This window comes from Megalops cyprinoides, chromosome 2 (genome assembly GCF_013368585.1).
Source record: "Megalops cyprinoides isolate fMegCyp1 chromosome 2, fMegCyp1.pri, whole genome shotgun sequence".
Lineage (NCBI taxonomy): Eukaryota > Metazoa > Chordata > Actinopteri > Elopiformes > Megalopidae > Megalops > Megalops cyprinoides.
The window spans coordinates 46,807,140-46,826,605 of NC_050584.1; the positions used below are offsets into that span (position 1 = coordinate 46,807,140).

Genomic DNA, 19,466 nt, shown 5'->3' on the forward strand with positions numbered 1-19,466 from the left:
TGCTGTTTTCCCCCACATATGCATTGGAAGTTACAGGCCTCCTCCGCAGACTGAAGGACATCACTGACTGCATCCAATCTCTCAAAAATGATTCAACGCAACTCCTAATTCACAAGCTGACATATAATGCTTTATTTTGGGCGCTTCATTGTGTATTGGTGAAGTTTCTCTCTACCATCACCAAGTACTGTTTGCAGCTGACTCATAAATGTGCGTGTTTTGCGTGTCATTGTGTCTTGTAGCGGTTTCTATATCGACTATGATAAGGACAAGAAAGAAGTGAAGAAGAGGGAGTGGAGGAGGCACGAATTTCATTATGACAACATTGTCTGGGCCCTGCTCACCCTTTTCACTGTGTCCACTGGAGAGGGCTGGCCAGAGTGAGTGATCCCATTCATTAATATGGCAGTAAGATAGCTTATGCAGTACTCTGATATAAGCATGGGCACTTGCAGTCCCAGAGGTCTGAGGTCGTGAAGATATTAGAGTCACTTGTTGTGACACATAAATGTCATTAAACCACAGAGTAATTTTCATATTTTCAGATGTCATCCTACTATTGTTATTTTTGATTCAAACCCTGTTTAAAATGATGTGCCCTCAATGATAAGTAATGATGTTGGACCAAAGAAACTTATATATAACATATATCCATTGTAACAATCGGTAGAGCCTGCCAACAGGTCATCTTGTGCTCACAAGTGCTTGCTAACTTATCAATTATCATTTAGTGGGCCTACCACAGGTAAATCTGGTTTTTAAATGGTATAGATATTTGATGGATATGTTTATTATCCAATCTGTAATAATATTAGAAATGATAAATAATATATTCATTTGACAATCATGTGAGGGCATCTGAACTGCCAGCACATCAGTATTTTACTTTAAAAACTTACAGGAAATTTCAATGAAACCGAAGCTTTTTTTCTGTTCAGCATTTCTGTGCAACTCTGTCAGTTTGGTCTGTGATATAATATCATTATAGTATTGTAAGCAAGGATACAGGGAATACTTGTGCTTTTGAAATGCAATGTGTTTACCATTCAAATGCATTGAGGAAATTAGTTATTTACACTACTACATCTGATTTGCATTGCACCATTGTGTACATCAGCACATGCGCAGTATATCAGAACCATGTTCCCGTGTATCAAATAAGTAAGAGGCAATGCAAAGCCTGTAAACACACACACACACACACACACACACACACACACACACACGTGCTGTAGCAACATGCTTATGTGCTTTCATCTGCATGACCAGCTTGAACTGACATTATATTCTACAGATGGTGAAGACACTGCTGCTGTTCTGAGATCTATTCATGTTTGAAATAGATTATGTTGTCAGGAACAAAGAACATTTAGAAGCATTTGGACTGTGTGGGGAAGTGTTGGAGAATGTGCTGTGTGTTCAGTAATGGCAAAAGGTACTGTCCACCCCCACTCCCATATGAACCCAGAGTCCTGCAGCACTCTGTGGATGTGACGGAAGAGGACAGGGGTCCCAGCAGGGGGAACCGCATGGAGATGTCCATCTTCTATGTCGTCTACTTTGTGGTCTTCCCCTTCTTCTTCGTCAATATCTTTGTGGCCCTCATCATCATCACCTTCCAGGAACAGGGTGACAAGATGATGGAGGAGTGCACCCTGGAGAAGAATGAGGTAACTGTACCCATACTGCCACAAACACACAATCTCTTATTAAGCTGTTGTTACATTGGTAAATGAGAAAATTATTGGTCTCGTCTGGAAGTGCAACTATACACCTGTCACCTCAAATGACTATATACTCTATAATAAAATATACTATATAAAACTATATAGGTATTAATTGATTAATGATAAATTATAAGTTCTCCCACATCATATTACTCTTGTGGTTCCTCTTGTCAGTCTAAATGGACTTATTCTGGTCTTGATCACAGTTCAGAATAGGCTTAGCATCATGGTAAGAAGTGAGTAACAGGCTCAGGTTTTTTATATTTAATTAACCAGTCATTCAGCTTAGTACACTGACGATATCTAGGTTCCATTGGAATGCAATGACACAATACACAAACATTTTATGAATGTCAACATACCTACGAGCGATAACCTGCAAAACAGTTGCCGAGTGTATTTTTGAGGTCACGGGTTGCTGGTGGAATGTCACATGTGCATTTAAATGACCCCGCCTGTGCTTAAAGACAGAACTCTCCCAGTGTTCGGGGCTGATGACGCACAGGGGCCCAAAAGCTGCTGGAAAAGTCTGGCAAACATGCAAAAAGTGCCAGGTTTTCCTCCGGATCACAGGGCCTGTCCCTGAACGGTATCCCTCCATAAATATTGACCGTCTCACGGGCGTTTCAAAGTACCTCTCACATACAAACCTCAGTGGCTCGCGGAGGAATCTGCACACTTCAGGGAGACATTTCTGTTTTTACCTTAGTTTCACATCAGAGTTGCGCTCTGTGGGTCAGTGTTTATCACTGCTGGGACACAATGGTACAGCACCCCAAGGAAAACTGTCAGAATTCGAATAATGTCGTTTTTTCCTCGTGACACATGGACATATTGACAGATTGAGAGATTGAAACATTTTTTGAGTGGTATTTGTGGAGGGTTCAAAGGTTTTCTTCATCACATGATTTAGTTTCATCCTCTAATTATTATTTATGACTATTTAGTATAGATTGTATCCCAGCTAGTTGATTAATAGCTAGCTGGGAAAGATTGTGCATTACAAAAGTGCTGAGCGTTTGTTGTAAAATTGTGGCAGACTTTAATCTTCCTCTCCTCTCTTTCCTGTCTGCATCAGAGGGCATGCATAGATTTTGCCATCAGTGCCAAACCCCTTACCCGCTATATGCCACAGAATAGACAAACCTTCCAGTACCGGCTATGGCACTTTGTGGTCTCCCCCTCATTTGAGTACACTGTGCTGGCCATGATCGCTCTCAACACTGTTGTCCTCATGATGAAGGTAAGGTTTCTATAAGGTATTTATATGGTTATCATTAAATGCTATTTTTTCCACCCAGTCTGTACTGACAGTATTAAAGGAGAGGCGAGAGGTTCAATGTAACTGACAGTGAAATAGCATTATCAGGGTATCTGTGTCTCTCTGTTGTGGACAGTCCTAATTTCCCTCCATTGCAAGTGTAAGTTCCTCTAGGGATAGGAAAAGTGTATTCACTACTGAATCTTCATTAAATCAAATAACAGTACATTTTGTCATTTTTAATTTTGAGCAACTAGTTTAAGAAAGTGTTGCATTTCTTCTTTCTTCACAAAGCTTGTTTTCTTTTATTTCAACCACTGCAGAACTTTTGGTGTCATTTACTCATCAGAAACAACAAACATTTCCTTAAATGTCCTCAAAACACATTGCAGTAAAACTAAAGCCTTGCCATCCTTAATTTAACCTTGAAGCAGAACAGTGTAAGCTGTCTACTGCTGACTCTTTGTGTAGTCTGCATTCATCGCCAGAGCGCACGGGTTCATGATGTATGTTCATTCTCAGCTACAGCCTGAACTGCCAGGGTTTTTTCCCTCTCTTGTGGGTAATCATTCCTAGCAATGACACTCAGTCAGACAGTGTGGTCAGACACTCAGACTCGACAGAGATGAGTCAGCTCCCATTAAATATTGATCTAAATCCACCAGCCAGTATTTTACATGCCCTCATTAACTCAGGCGAATTATTCCTTTTATAGCCTGAAAGAAACTGTCTAAAAATCTCCCACAGTGTTACCTGAGCAGATGCAGTTCATGCACGGGTACTGAAACAAGGTCACATGATGCACCGACACGGTGGGGCAGCAGCTGGACACCATTGACCATCCCCCACTTCCAAAGAATTACCCCTGTTAAATCCAGTGTTGAATGTATGCCCTCTTCTTTGGAGGTTAAGTCAAAAATAGGACCCCTTACTCTGTTGTTTGTCCCCAGTACTATCCTGCTCCTCCATCGTATGACACAACCCTGAAACATCTCAACACAGCCTTCACTGTGCTCTTCTCCCTGGAGTGTGTCCTCAAGATCCTGGCCTTTGGCTTTCTGGTGAGCCGCTGCAATGATCTGATGCTCAGAATCAGAGACAAGGGGAATTTGGGAGGGAAACAATTATGGCTTACATGGACCCGCATTAACAGCTGTGTCAGTATAAATCATCTTCTCTTATCACCACAACATGCATCTCGGAACATTTCTCATTTTTCATTTATTTATTTGGCAGATGCTTTTATCCAAAGTGACTTACAAGTGAAGCAGAGTACAACACAAGCAAAAAGCCATATAAGGAGTCAACAATATTAGAAGCGCTGCATGTCCAGGTTTCAATAGTTGGTTAGACAAAGTACAAGCTAGCTGGCAGAGATACAAGTGCATGAAACTATAGATTTGATTTTTTTTAAGGAAAACAAAGATTACGACCTAAGAAAGTGCTTTAGGTGGTAGTGTTTCAAGTGTTCAGGTTAGCGCGGAAGAGCTGCGTCTTCAGATGCTTCTTGAAGATAGTGAGGGACACAGCAGATTGGATGGAGTAATGAAATAAATGTGCAAATCTGACAGCCTTCATTTTATTTATTTTTTGATGTGACATGCCTTTTATGGAGGCCATTGTTAATAAAGCCATTATGTAAAACTTCACATTTTGTCAAACCATAGAGGGGATGGGTAGATTTGTTATTCCTGTTTTCTGTCAAACTTTCAAGGAAAATTTAACTACAGCTGTACCTCTCCTTTCTGTTACAGAATTACTTTCGAGACACTTGGAACATATTCGACTTCATTACTGTTCTGGGCAGCATCACTGAAATAATAGTTGACTTAGTTGGATTACAGGTAATGCATCTCTTCATTCAATTACAAAAAAGGAAGGTAGGCATGCACATGTAAAATTGTATTATCTATGCTTATGTAAAAATTGAACATTTCTGTTTCCCTGCACTATTCCCTGTACATTTCCTGTCTTCACTGTTAGTTGACATCATATGGAAATATTGGGAAGTTTTAATTTAAACCTAAATTACTGGATAAAAATAATTCTGTCTGCTCATTTTCCCCTCTGTCTTCTCACTCTCCCAGGCCTCTAGCAGTCCTGGCCCTAACGGTTCATCAGAGAACAACCTGAGCACCTTCAACATGAGTTTCCTTAAGCTCTTCCGAGCTGCCAGGCTAATTAAGCTGCTGAGGCAGGGCTATACCATCCGCATCCTGCTCTGGACCTTTGTCCAGTCCTTCAAGGTCAGTAGCAGCTGGGGCCTGGCTGCAGTACTGGGGGGGGGGGGGGGGGGGGGGGGCTCTCAGTCCAGTCAGTTGAAAAAAGTGGCTTTTGGAAATTTATGAGGAGTCTCCACATGACCTTTCCTCTCTCTTCCAGGCACTTCCTTATGTCTGCCTGCTCATTGCCATGCTATTCTTTATATATGCAATCATCGGGATGCAGGTAAACAAGTGTCACTCCTTAGTAGTAATCCTTTCAGTGTGCTGCTCTGACTCCAGACTATTTAGCCTTTCTGTGTGCTCTTGGTGTAAATCCCCAAAGTATGAAAGCCTGCAGTGTGCATATGGTTGGTTTGCCCAGTGTGCATGTTGGTTTGAAATATGATGCCATGTTCACAGTAGTATCAAAGGGGGAGTCACAACCAGGGTCCCTCCACACAGGCTTTTAACCTGGAAACACTGTCAGTAATCTGTACAGTAGTCCATACTCTAACCAGAAGAGTACTGTTGAAATGATTATGCTAATACATCAATGAGGTCGCTTCCCAAATATTGCCTTAGGTGTTTGGAAACATCAAGCTGAGCTGGGAAAAGCCCATCAACCAACACAATAACTTTAAGACCTTCTTCAATGCCCTCATGCTGTTGTTCAGGTAGGATACACCCCAGTAATCTCTTCAGCTTTGATATGAGTAGTTATAGGCAGATAAAAATGTATTTATTCCTCAGATGACTCTGTTGATGTGTTTATACACTATCCACGTTGATTGTAGTAGGAAACATTTGACAGTGTGTGATATTGATATATGTCGTTGAGCACTCACAGGTTTCTTCTTTCTCTTAATTGTGCTTGCAGAAGTGCCACCGGAGAGTCTTGGCAAGAAATAATGCTGTCCTGTCTGGGGGGACAGGAGTGCGAGGCTGATCCTTCCATCCAACCTGAAGGCGACAACAGTGCCTGTGGCACCGACTTTGCCTATTTTTATTTTGTGTCCTTCATCTTCTTCAGCTCCTTTCTGGTGAGCGCTCCCACACATGTACGCACGCACACACACACACACACACACAGATGCACATGTACACATTGCTGTCCACAAAATGAAGAAGTGGTGTGACCTCCCCTCTCTCCTCTGTGCAGATGTTGAACCTCTTTGTGGCGGTGATCATGGACAACTTTGAGTACCTGACTCGAGATTCCTCCATCCTGGGCCCGCACCACCTGGACGAGTTTGTGAGAATCTGGGGAGAGTACGATCGTGCTGCATGGTAAGGACGATCTGCCCTTTGTCACTCTCCATTCTCCACTCTTAAATCCACCTCTCTGCTCCACTCTCATATCCACCCTGCACACACCCTCATGCACATAATATGCACACACACACACACACACACACACACACACACACACACACGCACACACACACACACACACACATCTCTCTCCCTCTCATTCTCTCTTTCTCTATCTCTCTCCCCCATGCTTGGCTTACAATAATCAATTCACTGCTGTTTCACACCACTCCTTCATCCTGCCTGTTTTTGTACAGGTTATAAAGAGAGTCCAGTGTCCAAGCAGTTTGACACATTCTGTAGTGATGTCTGGACACTGTCCCCAGAGTTGCGTCAGTGCCTCAGACAGTTATTTTCTGTTTAAATGACTATCATATGAAAGTCTTCTTTCATGTGGGTAGACAGGGTTACTGGTTAACTGACTTTCCACAAATACCCACTCTCATTCCACAATTAAATTCTGACAATACTTTTTATATGGTGAGTTTTCTATATAGTATTTGTTATTTTATTTTTTTTACACATAAATTGTAAGAGTTTTTTAAATTTTACTTGAAATTATAACTTTGCACCTGTCATTGAACAATACAAAAAAAATAGTATGTAATAGTAATAGTATGTAAAATACAATTATTTTTTTATCACAATGCCATTTTTGAGCTCTTGCTGTATAGCCATTCTATTACAAATTGCAATATTTGTTCAACTAGCTGGAGTACTGTATGCAGTTAATGAAAATGCATGCATGGAGTGAACCAAATGCATTGTGGAGTGACCACCAAAGGGTGGGAAAATGTTATTTCCTTAAACTTCTTTCCCCTTGCACAAGAAGACATGGGTGTGTATGTATAACAATGGATTTAGTGTATGACAGAAAATTGTGATACAGTGAAGTCTGTTGTGTGTCTATGTGATATTAACTATCCAGCTATCCAGCAGGCAGTGCCATCTGTATGTGTGTAAATGTGCTGTGTTGCTGTGCACATTGGTGAAGAATCCAGTTTGTAAGCAGTGTGACCAGTAGATGCCATTGGATAGTGATGATTCACCCGGGTATTATTCTGTGAAATCTGTCAGTCAGTTAGCTCTGATGGGCAGGCTTATTATTATGCTGAGAAGACATTAACAGCCTGAGCTTATTGTATGAGAAACATGGGGTGGGCTTTACTTCACAGTTGTTTTTTGTGTTTTAAAGCAAATGGCAAACGAAGCAGTTTAACCCTTCACCATACTTTGGTCAATTAATTTGTGAAGGCCTCAGATTGGGCTTGCCTTGAAAATTCCAACTTTTTTCCCCAGTGCAAAATAGCTGAACAATTAACAACTAATGCAGCCACATATAAAATACATACAACAGGAATACATTTTACTATCTATTTAAATAAATTATTTTTAACAAATTTGTAAGACTGGTTTCTTGCTAGTTTACTGTAGACCTGAACATTGACTTTTGAGTGTGCACTTTCTGTGCTTCATAGTACTCTGCACATATCCAAATAAATGTGTTATGTGCTCCGTGTTCATATTTTAGAACTGACCAGTACTGTGACCTTGAGACCCTGAAAAGTAATGTATGGCAACATCATTGTTAGTACATATGGAACCATGGTCTTAAATGCTCAGAACATGAATAGTGACAAAATCAGTTTGAACAAAATGAACTATGCATGAAATATACTCAGTTGTTATAACCACCTTATACTGTGATTTACAGGACTGCAGTGTTATTGTACTCAGTGTGTAATATTCACTTTGTATAAATCATGCTAAAACTATAGTAAAACAGTTATAAAACATCTGGTCTGAACACTCCAGGCCTCAGACTGCTTCTCCCATTTTACGTCACACTGGTTATGAAGACTGGCTCGGTAATGCTATGTGGAATGTCTCCTCTGCCCTAACGCTGTGCAGGTCCAGCTGCTGAGAAGGAGTGTGTGTTCATTCCTGTGTTGCCCAGCAGAGGGCGATCGTTTTGTTCCTAATGGCGTGTATTTTCTTTCCAGTGGAAGGATTCACTATAAGGACATGTACAAAGTAGTGCGAACGATTTCGCCTCCTCTGGGCTTTGGAAAGAACTGCCCCTACAGGGTGGCGTGCAAGGTTTGGCTCCCCACTAACTCCCACACCTCCTCTCACTCCTTACCACCGCTCCCCCCTTCCCCCAGCGCCCCCCTCTGCCCCCCTCTTCTCCCAGCAATCCTCCACCCCCTTACTGGCCTGTCTGAGCTGGCTGGGCTGCACTCTGCTCCAGGCCAAGGAATGACTGAGCTGTGGTCCCGCCATGCAAAGAGACAGGTCCTCTAGTGACATGTGTCAGAGGGGGCTATTTGTACAGGACGTGAACAGACAGGCTAACATGGGCATATTCTGGACATAAAGAGAGATATATTATTTTGCAGAGTCTGACAATTTAATTGTAAACTGTTGGTTTAAAATTTGGTTAAAAAGTTTTATGTTTGACAGAATTACATATAGTTGTTTTTCATCCATTTATTATCATTTACTTTGTCATAAAGAACTATTTTTGTATTAATACTATAACCATGTTAAGGTTGACAGGTAAGTTAGGAGTTGAGACATTTGATGTAATTTTCCGATACACAAATCATTGTGCTTTTGGGTTCACATCCCTGTGAATGCCAGTCTGTCTGACCCGGTCATTGGCAGCCCTGTCTCTTTGTGCCTGGATCTGATCTGGTGCTGCTGGGGCACCTGTATGAGCCATGGGGTGGAGATTAGGCATATAGGCACAGGGATGTATTCCCCCCATGCTCTGGTGAAGCAGTAAGCTTCTGTGGAGCTTCCGGTAAGAACTCACAGATCACATGGATTGGCCAGTCATTCCTGTGGCCATCCCAAGGTCTCTCTCTCTCTCTCTCTCCTTTGGTTTCTATGCCAACGTTGCATAGAAATGTGAAAACCAAATTTTTGTTTGATTTGTTTCTTTTTTCCCCCCTTTTCTGCTCCTTCTATGAACTGCATTGAATAACCTTTCTGTTATTTCTTCCCTTTTCTTCTGTTTCTTTTCTGTTTGTGTTGTCTTCTTCTCCATGTCCTTCTCTTCCCTCTGTTCCCTGGGAATGCCTGCCACATCCTTTCTCCTCCTCTTCCTCTTCCTTCTCCTCCTCCTCCTCCTCTTCCTCCTCCTCATCTGCATTGCTCCCTGACTCCTCCCAGTGGCCGCATTCATTACACTGCCATGTATGAGATGCTGACCCACATGTCACCGCCACTAGGCCTCGGCAAGAAATGTCCTTCCAAAGTCGCTTATAAGGTAGATCAAAGAACGAATTGTTCATCAATCAGTTCATTTAAGACAGCAAAATCTGACTTTTATTTTTGTCTTGTAAATGAGGATAATGAAAAACAAACAAAAAAATCACAGAGCACTTGTGTGTCAAAGTTGTTCTTGTTCACTGTCAAAGTGTCTCCTCTAAATCTGTGGCAAAACTTGCGATGTCTTTGTTTGTCTGTGTATCTTTTGCTCTGAGCCATTGATGAAATAAGGTTTCAAAAGAATGAGCAACAGTTACCCTACATATGCCAAAGACAGAATAAGACGGTTTTGCTTGATAGGTGACGCAGGTTGGCAAGCTCAGTTCTACCCTAAATCAAACCTGAAATCAGTGCAGGGTACTGATGTTATGATTTGGTGTTATCTGGCCTCTTCATCAGGCTGCATGTCTCTCGATATATTTTTGCGTTTGTACAGTTTCATATGAAACTCATAATATGGGACAATCTGGAATCACACAAAATGACTCTCATCAGGGGTTGACAATAATAACGGACCCTTTAAGATTTCTGAATAATCATCCCAAGAGTTTGCCATTAAAGACTGCAAGTGAGATTCAGACCAAGTTCTGAATGGGGACTTTAAGAGTCCAGACAAAAATCTGTAATTTGATGTGTTGTTCAACATGAATAAAACATAACCTTGATGACACAAAGTGATGCAACCGAAGCACAGTTTAGCAAAAAGAGAAGCCTCCTCCCGACTGCCGACATAACTGGAACTATGGCAATTGTGAGCTTCTCAAGCAAGTCAGCGGGAGAAAGTAGGACGTTGTATAGGTGAAAGAAGGAACAACATATTGACCAGTATACTGAAGCTCGTATATTCAGATGAAGCTGAAGATGCAGGGTTTGTGCCTTGTCCTTCCCGCCTCCTCCTGTTGACACACAGCAACATCTCATAACTGCCTTACAGCAGTTCCGCTTGCATCATCTGCGATCAGGAGGGGTTTCGCTTCTAGGCAGCACTTGGGAAGCATTGTTCTCAGTCATTGATGTGATGTTATGCAAACTGTCAAATTAGAGATTTTGATCAGAGCAGCCCTTTAATGTTCTTAGAATTGTTTCATTATTTTTCCATCAATATTTTCCCTTGCAGCATGTTTCTTCAGTACAAAATTGCCTAATGCCATGTATTTTAAAACTCTGGGATTTAAATTATTAAAGAGTACAAAAAGTGTAACATACCAAGAAAATATATAATCAAAAATGTATTAAAATTTTACTTGTTAATTAATTTTTTTATATGTAAAGATTACTTTTAAAACTTATCAAAACAAAGATTATTTTAATGTAGAGAGATCAATTAAACAATTGCAAGAATGCCACCTTTAAGAAGATGTACATAACATGTGAACACAGCACTTTCAAAACTGTGAAAACTCAAAACTACAAACTGTAAGATACCAGCCATGAACCAAATGAAGCACATAGCGGACACATTAAAAGGAATTCCTAATGTACATAGTGTCTTAGTTGGATTGATATTTATGATCAGGGATTATAACCAGTGGAGCCATGGACAAAATTCCAGATGAAAATATCACGTCGGACGTGTCTTTCCTGACACAGGCATATTTAGACTACAGCATCTACTTTTATATCCAATGTCCACACATGACAGATGTATATGGCAGTAGATGGTGTTCTATGTCAGATTTAGATTTTCTTCTTCTTTTTTATTTTGCACAGTTCACATCCACAAAAAACATACTCTAGGCCATAACTCGTTATGAACTTCTGAAGCTGCTGAATAACAAACTGATCATTTGAATCAGCTGTGTTGGAGCAGGGAGAGATCTAAAACATGCAGGGCAGGGGGTACTCCAGGAGAGGGTTGAGAAACACTGCTCTAGGCAATATTGAGGAGGTGTGGCAGAAATTAAAAGCAAGATATTTAAATTCTTCATCATAGTATTCTCACTGACTGTGATCTTAACTGTTGAACTGTTGAAATGCTTTGCTGGCTGTGCTGTCCGGCACATAAATTAAAGTTATACCTACCATATAGTATGCCGTAAATGATATGCACCATAAAATAAAGCATATTTTTCTGTTATGCGTTTGGCTGATGTCCTCTCCATTTGTTTTCTGGACTATTAAACTGCAGTTTATGGCTTAACAAAGGCCTGCCCCTGCAGAGTGTCATGGTGATCCAGTCTAAGGCGGAGAGCTGTGCTGTGGAGTGTTCAAAGAGTCTCACAGCCTCTTTCACAGCTACACTGTTTTTTTCCTCTCTCTTTTCATTTCCTTACATGTGCATGTCTTTCTCTTGTGCCCTCTACGTTTCTCTCTAGTCTCTGTTGAGTGTCTGGCGTGTCAGCTGTGTGCATGGTCCTGTCATTGTACAGAGACAAGCCCACCACTCCCCTGCATGCTTGGTGTACTTGGTCAGAATGTGATTACAAGCACTGTGTATCAGAGAATAAGGGAAATCTGCCTTGTGTGTTTAGTTCTCACTTCTTTGTTTTGAAAGCAAAGCAAGGTAGCTGTGTGTGATTTTGCACACTACTCTTAAAATACCAAAAGCAGAACATTATACCTGTGTGACTGCATGTAGGCAGACTATTTTTACTTCCATTAAGGGTACATACAGTATACCTTCATACTTTATACATATATTTGACATTTATTTGACTCACTTGTTTTGTATAGATTTGTTTTCAGATCATATATAGTATATACTATTCACTTTCTAATTCAGTGTAATAGAAAAGAGTCATAAATATGTCTTTACGTCCATAATGAGACTGTTGAAATACAGATAAAAAACACTGTTGCTACAAAAGAAAAAAATTTGATCACATGACATCACCAGTTCTAGTAGTCGTGTCCAAAAGTGACATCCGCTGCCTTAAGAGAGAAGGTGGCAATTTGAAAAAAAGATACTCCCCACTGATAAGAAATGGGATGAGGGATCTTTCTAGCAGTACACGACTGATGCATTAGTTGCTTGCTCATCTTGGTGGCACATGTTGCTCTGATTGATATCTAACTGCTTGGTTTACCGTTCTACAAGTGTCTTTTTTTCACTATTATTTTTCACTCTGTGTGAATGACCACAGCGGCTTGTCCTGATGAATATGCCAGTGGATGAAGAGATGTCCGTCCATTTTACCTCCACCCTCATGGCCTTGATTCGAACTGCCCTGGAGATCAAAATCGCCAGAGGTCAGATCTGCCGCTAACAGCCACTCTGAGATCTGCTTTGTTCTCTGACTTTGAGTGTGTTGAGCACGTATCATGTCCAGCTATACCCTCTGGCTATGTACAAAAGCAACAGCCTTCTCAGCTGTATTTTGTGCAAAAACAGTTCAGTTAAGTTAGAAGACAATGTGACACTAGAGAGGTATAGACAATGGGACTAATGCATTTGTAAAAAGTACTAGTTTTTGCAAAAAAAGTATTTGCAAAATGTAATACAGTGTTGCCAGCATTACATACAGTATCTATACAGTAAGTGATGATATGTAGTGATGGAAACATGTCTCACTGTCTGCTGTACAGGAGGAGATGACCGGGGCCAGCTGGACATTGAGCTACAGAAAGAGATTAGTGTCATCTGGCCTCACCTCTCTCAGAAAACCCTGGACCTGCTGGTCCCAGTGCACAAAGGTGAACCACAGCAGGCATAGCAAGAGTGTAGATTTGATGAATACTCACATTTAATGGATGGCAGCACTCACTCTTCCGTGGCATTTACTGTGTTTGTGAGCGTAACATTGAAATGCGTCCATCTCAGTGGTATAATGAAGGGGTGAATGGTCTTCCAGCCAGCGACATGACGATTGGAAAGATCTATGCAGCCATGATGATCATGGACTACTACAAACAGAGCAAAGCCAAGAAGCTGAGGCAGCAGTTGGAGGAACAGGTACAGCACACGATCATCGTCACTGTTTCCTTTGTCAGAGGCATGCTTTCCTTTCAAATGTAAATTATTGCATCTCTTTCACAATTTACACTGACAATTTATACTGTACTTGTTCACCAGCTGTCATCAGTATTTCAGCATGTAGTTAATGTTCTCAGTTAAGTGCTGTGTTGCGTTGGTAAATGATGGTGAAGCATGCACAGAGCAAAGCTTGTAATTGAAGAGCTGCTGTTTTCGACATGGTCAACACTCTGGAAGGAGAGGTGGGGCAAACCTGCAGCTGTTTTTTTTTTTTTTGTCACTGCAGAAACATGCTCCGATGTTCCAGCGCATGGACGCGTCCTCCCTGCCCCAGGACATCCTGTCCAGTGCCAAAGCTCTGCCCTTCCTGCCCCACAGCGCTGGATCAGCCCTGTAAATCCAGCTCAATAGAGCCCGGCTCATGAGTGTGTGTGTGTGTTTGTGTGTATGTGTGTATGTGTGTGTGTGTGTGTGTGTGTGTGTGTGTGTGTGCACGTGTGAAAGAGAGAGAGAGACAGTGACAGAGAGGAACACTTTTACCTTCAAATGTCATTTAGCTAACTTGCCCTAATCAAAGAGTATGGGAAAAATATGCTATTCATATATTAAAATAAAAGTGACAAAGCCGAAAAAACAACCACAAGAAAAAACTTCATTTAGAAATTCATCTTGCTCATTTGTGGCAAACAACATGCCATTTATTGCCAGCTTGATACAGAAAAGATTACTTTATGCCATAATTTATAGAATGCAAACTCCAGCATTTCACAAGTGATCAGTTCCCACTACTGCAACACAATCGTGAGCAAGAGAAGGAGGGGGAGACACAGAGAGAAGAGAGAGGAAGAGAGTGAGAAAGAAGCACCTCTGAGGTTGTGTGATCCTGTGTGCCTTCTCAGGACCAGAGGGGGTTTTGTGGCTCTCAGTCCTATCTCACCCCAGGAGCTCTTCATGCAGCCCAGGTCTCCGGACATGGAGAGCAAGGAAGACTTCCACCACCGGCATCATCACCACCACCACCACCATCACGCCCCGGTAAGGAAGCAGTCTCACGTGAAGCTGATGATGGTGCCCGCATATTTTTTTCTGTGTTATACTTGCCCAGTGGTCCACTACCCAGCACCGTATGTCTGCATACAGCAGCATTGCTGTGCAGATCATCCTAATGAATTTGGCATTCGGGCCTTTTCTAGACATTAGAAACTAACTTCCTAGAAGATATGAAAACTACTGGATAATCGGTTCATGTAGCACTGGTCATTGCTGGTCTCTTCATAAAAAATTACCATTGAGTCAAGAAAAACACATTTCATCTTCAAAGGCACATTTAACATTTGTTTTATTTGTATGGCTTCGTCTGACGGAATGGGTTGATTCTATTTTGGGAGGGAATAGGGGACATTCTGTTCCCAAATTCAAATTCAAATCTTCTTTCTATCACCGATAAAGCAAAAAAGGAGGTAGATTATTTCAAAATTGAGTTCCTGAGACCCAACGACTTTCTGTTTAAATATTGATGGGAGCCCTAATGTCCTCAGACGTGCTGTTGAGTGAGTGGAATAAATGCTGCCAGAATGTGGTTGTGAGTCAGTGAGGAGAATCTCGATTATTCAGCCAGCATGGAAACTACCCCCCGCAGGGAAAGTGCCGTCTGCCTGCCCCTGACCGCTCTCACAACCTCACCCCTGACTCATTGATCAGTTCATCTTTGTCTGTGCTCATCCAATCAACTCTGTGCTCAGCAAATCAAGAACTGACCCAAAAACATTGAATCGATATGCAGTATACTAATGTCAGCAGGAGGGGGGTATTTGTGTGTGTGTGTGTGTGTGTGTATGTGTGTTGGGGGGGGGGGGGGGGGGGGCTTGATTTGTTTCTCAAGGTTTGATAGATGACTGTTCTTTTTCCTCATTGTCAAACTCTTGTCTGATGTCACATCTCCAGAAAAAGCACTGGTGCTCATTGTTATTGGAGTGTCATCACTATATGAATGAACAGGGCCAGTTACTACTCTATGAGTTTCCATGGCAGGTCCTGCAGTACTAGAGCCTCGAACTAACAGCTGTGCTTTTTGCATTCTAATCCCAGCACTAATGGTGATTTAGCTCTGAGAAAGGAAAGTGCCACCACCTCCCATAAGAGCTGGGTTTAAATAGCTGTTGGCCAACCCCTTCATCTCCCTCCCACTTATTTGTGCTCAGTACCTGTGTCTGTGTTCGCTGTGCTGCTGAAATCGATGAATGGCCTGTCAGAACCCCATTGTCGTTCATCCAGATTGTCCATAAACCATAAAACACTTTGAATGCAATATTTCCTGGCAAAATATACATTTGTTATATGCTACTGTTTGCAAGGGTTTCTGCTTTGGGATTTTTGGATATGGGTTCTCGCTTATTTAGTTTGGTGTTGTGATGATGGTAATGAGAAAGATGGTAGCTTTGAAGCTGAAATGTTTCTTTCAAAGCCTTCGATCATAATCTTTGCTCAACTCAACAACACAGACTGAAGGTCGTTGCACATCACATCCACTTTTCACAATTATAATTTTTACACAGCAAAATGTGTAAAATCAAGTGTGATTCTTTTATGACCTTTTACACGTAGAGTCTGAAACTATTCAGTGGTACTGGCTCATCAGTCATTTATTTAAACAAGTTTATGTTGCACTTTTTGTGCAATGAAAACATACTGACCACCAGCAATAAGAAATTATTTGATAACACCACTAGTTGCTGCTTGAGGTGCATCTCCCAGTGCTCACTGTGTGTCAGTCTAATTGTATGATGATGGTTGTCAAACAAACTTTTTGGATAAATGGACAAGAACACAATGGGTTCAAACCTTGACAGTATACAGTGCCTGCTATAGAAATCCCAGCTTCCTGATGTAGTCTCTGTGTACTTCCTTCTTGATTTTGTGGTATGATAACGGTGTGTAAATACTGACACCCCTGTCAGTGCAGTGGTCCCTCCTGTATGTGGTTGTCTTTCAGTCTCTATTCGGAAACAGTGTTTTCCTCAGGCATGCTACCAGTGGGGTCTTTATCTTCCTTCGATTTAAGGTGTTGAGTACTTATTCTGTGTACTGTATGTACAAAATCAGCAGTCAGTATGAGATGGGTATATATTTTCTTTCTGCTTACTGCATCCAAAGCTGGAGTTGCATTGTTTGGCGCTTGTGTGTGCATGTGTGCTTCTACCTTGTGCTCATATGCACAACCTCACGACAGCCCACAGTCCCTCTCAGACGGCCTTGTTTTGATCGTTACCCTCTTTTTGTGTTGTCGTTTTTTATTTTATTGGATCACTACCCTCTTCCCTTATGTGTGGAGGTTCGCTTTTATCAGCAATTGTCAAGCTGTTGCTGGCATGGCCTCTGAAAGAGTGAGAGAATACGCAGAGATTGCCAACCCTGTCTGAAAGAAGTGCAGTGAACACATGACACTGGCAACACGCAGCCCCTCTTGGCCGGCCCCATGCGCTACCAGTGCTTTTCCATAGAGCGAGGAGGGGGAGAGAGAGGCGGTCTCGAGTTAGCATACTGCATCATCTTGTTTCACGGCGAGGAGCCCCCCTGCTGGTCTACTGACGTCATTGCTGCATCACGGCTCTCTTGTTTGTCTTGTTCTTCAGAACTTTTCATGTCTCTCTCCCTCTCTTTCTCTGATTGCCTTAGGTGCCGGAGCACAAAGAGTATAATCGCGTCCTTTGCCCCGCTAACAGGCAGGGCGCACCGCTCAAGGTGCCGTGGAGGGCAGTATCTATCCGAGCCTCCTCCATGCCGCGGCTGGCCGTAGAACCACAGGTACAGCCTCTCATGTTCTGTTCCCCCACGGGCCTCTGAGGGAGGTGGGCCCTCAGCCTCCTGCAGCCGCAGCTGCGGGGGCCATGGGGAGGCGCTTGTGTGAGGGAAATCCTTGTTTGTGTCGGCAACTCCCTGGAGAGGTTTTGCATGAACCGATTATTGGTGCTTAGCTGCGCCTGATTGCTTTCTTGTGGTTCCGTGTCGCACTGGCTGTGGGGATCCCTCGCGTGGTGAAAAGGACAGGTTGCTTTTTCGTTCACCTCCTCTGACGGGCTGTTCTGCAGGTTGTCAAGTTCTCTGTGTCTCAAGCAGTAAGGCTGAAGGAAAGACATTTGATAAATAATAATACAATGCTCTGCATTTTGTGTCAGAATTGGCTCAGAAATCAGAAAGGTGAATGTTTAGTGGTTGGATGAAGTGAAGTTTCACTTTTGTGTTTTTTACCTTTGATTTGAAATGAGACAGTTCCTTTCTTTCTCTAGATTCCATGCACAAAGTGGTGTTCAGTTGGAAAATGAAGAGAAAAAGAATGATGTATTGAGATCTGTGTTTGTGTGTGTGTGTGTGTGTGTGTGTGCGCGCGCGCACATATAGCAGGTGATGACAGACAGCAGCTCAATGAAGCGCTCCTTCTCCACCATTGGTGACCAGTGTGTCAATGGGCTTTGGTTAGATGAGTACTCCCTAGAAAGGGTCAGCCCTGACCAGCTATATAGACCACGACGAAGAAGCTACAAGGGCACAGGTGAGTCACCACTTCACCTGTAAATTAAATACTTATGACTTCATTTTCTACTTCATTTTTATTCTGTACTGCAAATTCAGTGTGAAATAATGTACTGCCATGTATTCCTCACCTGTATGGTGAAAGCAGAATATAATTGAGTCCCGTGTCTGTAATGCTCGAGCTGTACACTTAATTTATTGTGCAGCGTGTACGCTTTCATCATTTCTTTCCTGCCCTCACAGGATCCAGGTCAGACCACAGACAGCAGGAGGACAGAGAGAGGGGGCGGTCCAAAGAACGCCGCCACCTGCTGTCCCCGGATGTGTCGCGCTGCAACTCAGAGGAGCGGAGCCAGCATCAGTCACGAGAGCGCAAACAGTCTCGGTCCCCCAGCGAGGGGAGGACACACACCCCTCACAGACAGGTGAGCACTGCTGCCGGGCACGCTCTCTGTCTCTTTGTCTCTCTCAGCTTCTCAATTAATATTGCATTACGTTATTGGCATTTAGCACTCTTATCCCGAGCTCTTATCCCGAGTGACTTATATAGGTTACAATTTTTCACGTTACCCATTCATACAGCTAGATATTTTACCGAGGCAATTCTGCGTTAAATACCCTATGAGCCCTGCTCCTTACCACTATGCTACACTGTGTTAGTAAAGGTCCGGAACACCAAAACGTGTTTCGTTTCGACAAAGAAGCAGATTCGATGTTCGCAGCAAAAGACAGGTAGGTTTATTAGCACAGCTGGCCGTGGGAACATCAGCATTGAGCAGAAGTTCAACAGGTATAGAATTTAGTTAATTTTTTATACAGTTAATAGCAGTCACATTTGCATATGAGTTATGATGACCAGTGGGGGTGCTGTTTCTGATTGGTTTTGTGGAACTGTGCATAGCCAAACAGCTCCCTCTCTAATTAGGTATTTCCTGAGCCCTGTAACCTAATTGGCTCCATAGGGTTCACAAGAGGTGCCATTTGGCTCCGGTCGGATGTAGCGACATTGCTTTGTATTCGAATACACATTGCTTGTCTCCAGCGTTTGTATTCAAATACACAACGCGTGTGTCCGGATCAAACGCCATGCCGTTCCACAAAACTGTCTCCTAACAACTGCAACCCAAATATGGTGCCCATTGATCGTTTATTAACATTTATTATTCTTATTTACCCCAGATGTGTTCACTAACACATGTCTTCAATCACACACCTGGCACTTGGCACTCTTTCTGGCATTCTCA

General features: G+C 42.3%; 1 protein-coding gene across 4 annotated transcripts in view; it reads left to right on the forward strand.

Moving 5' to 3' along the window:
• Window positions 1-19,466, forward strand: part of LOC118796488 (voltage-dependent R-type calcium channel subunit alpha-1E) — a 95,913-nt gene that overhangs the window by 75,777 nt on the left and 670 nt on the right. For 2 of the 4 annotated variants that reach the window (XM_036555398.1, XM_036555416.1), the window contains 19 exons: window positions 243-380; window positions 1,469-1,670; window positions 2,806-2,970; window positions 3,939-4,049; window positions 4,743-4,832; window positions 5,076-5,234; window positions 5,371-5,436; window positions 5,775-5,866; window positions 6,070-6,232; window positions 6,352-6,479; window positions 9,681-9,777; window positions 12,863-12,968; window positions 13,305-13,412; window positions 13,571-13,671; window positions 13,979-14,085; window positions 14,592-14,727; window positions 17,368-17,496; window positions 18,091-18,241; window positions 18,466-18,647. In XM_036555398.1, the coding sequence (XP_036411291.1) occupies window positions 243-380; window positions 1,469-1,670; window positions 2,806-2,970; window positions 3,939-4,049; window positions 4,743-4,832; window positions 5,076-5,234; window positions 5,371-5,436; window positions 5,775-5,866; window positions 6,070-6,232; window positions 6,352-6,479; window positions 9,681-9,777; window positions 12,863-12,968; window positions 13,305-13,412; window positions 13,571-13,671; window positions 13,979-14,085; window positions 14,592-14,727; window positions 17,368-17,496; window positions 18,091-18,241; window positions 18,466-18,647 (2,431 nt within the window). Of the gene's footprint in view, window positions 1-242; window positions 381-1,468; window positions 1,671-2,805; window positions 2,971-3,938; window positions 4,050-4,742; window positions 4,833-5,075; window positions 5,235-5,370; window positions 5,437-5,774; window positions 5,867-6,069; window positions 6,233-6,351; window positions 6,480-8,506; window positions 8,604-9,680; window positions 9,778-12,862; window positions 12,969-13,304; window positions 13,413-13,570; window positions 13,672-13,978; window positions 14,086-14,591; window positions 14,728-17,367; window positions 17,497-18,090; window positions 18,242-18,465; window positions 18,648-19,466 lie in introns of all 4 variants that reach the window. The other 2 variants (XM_036555406.1, XM_036555425.1) reach the window with 2 other exon arrangements.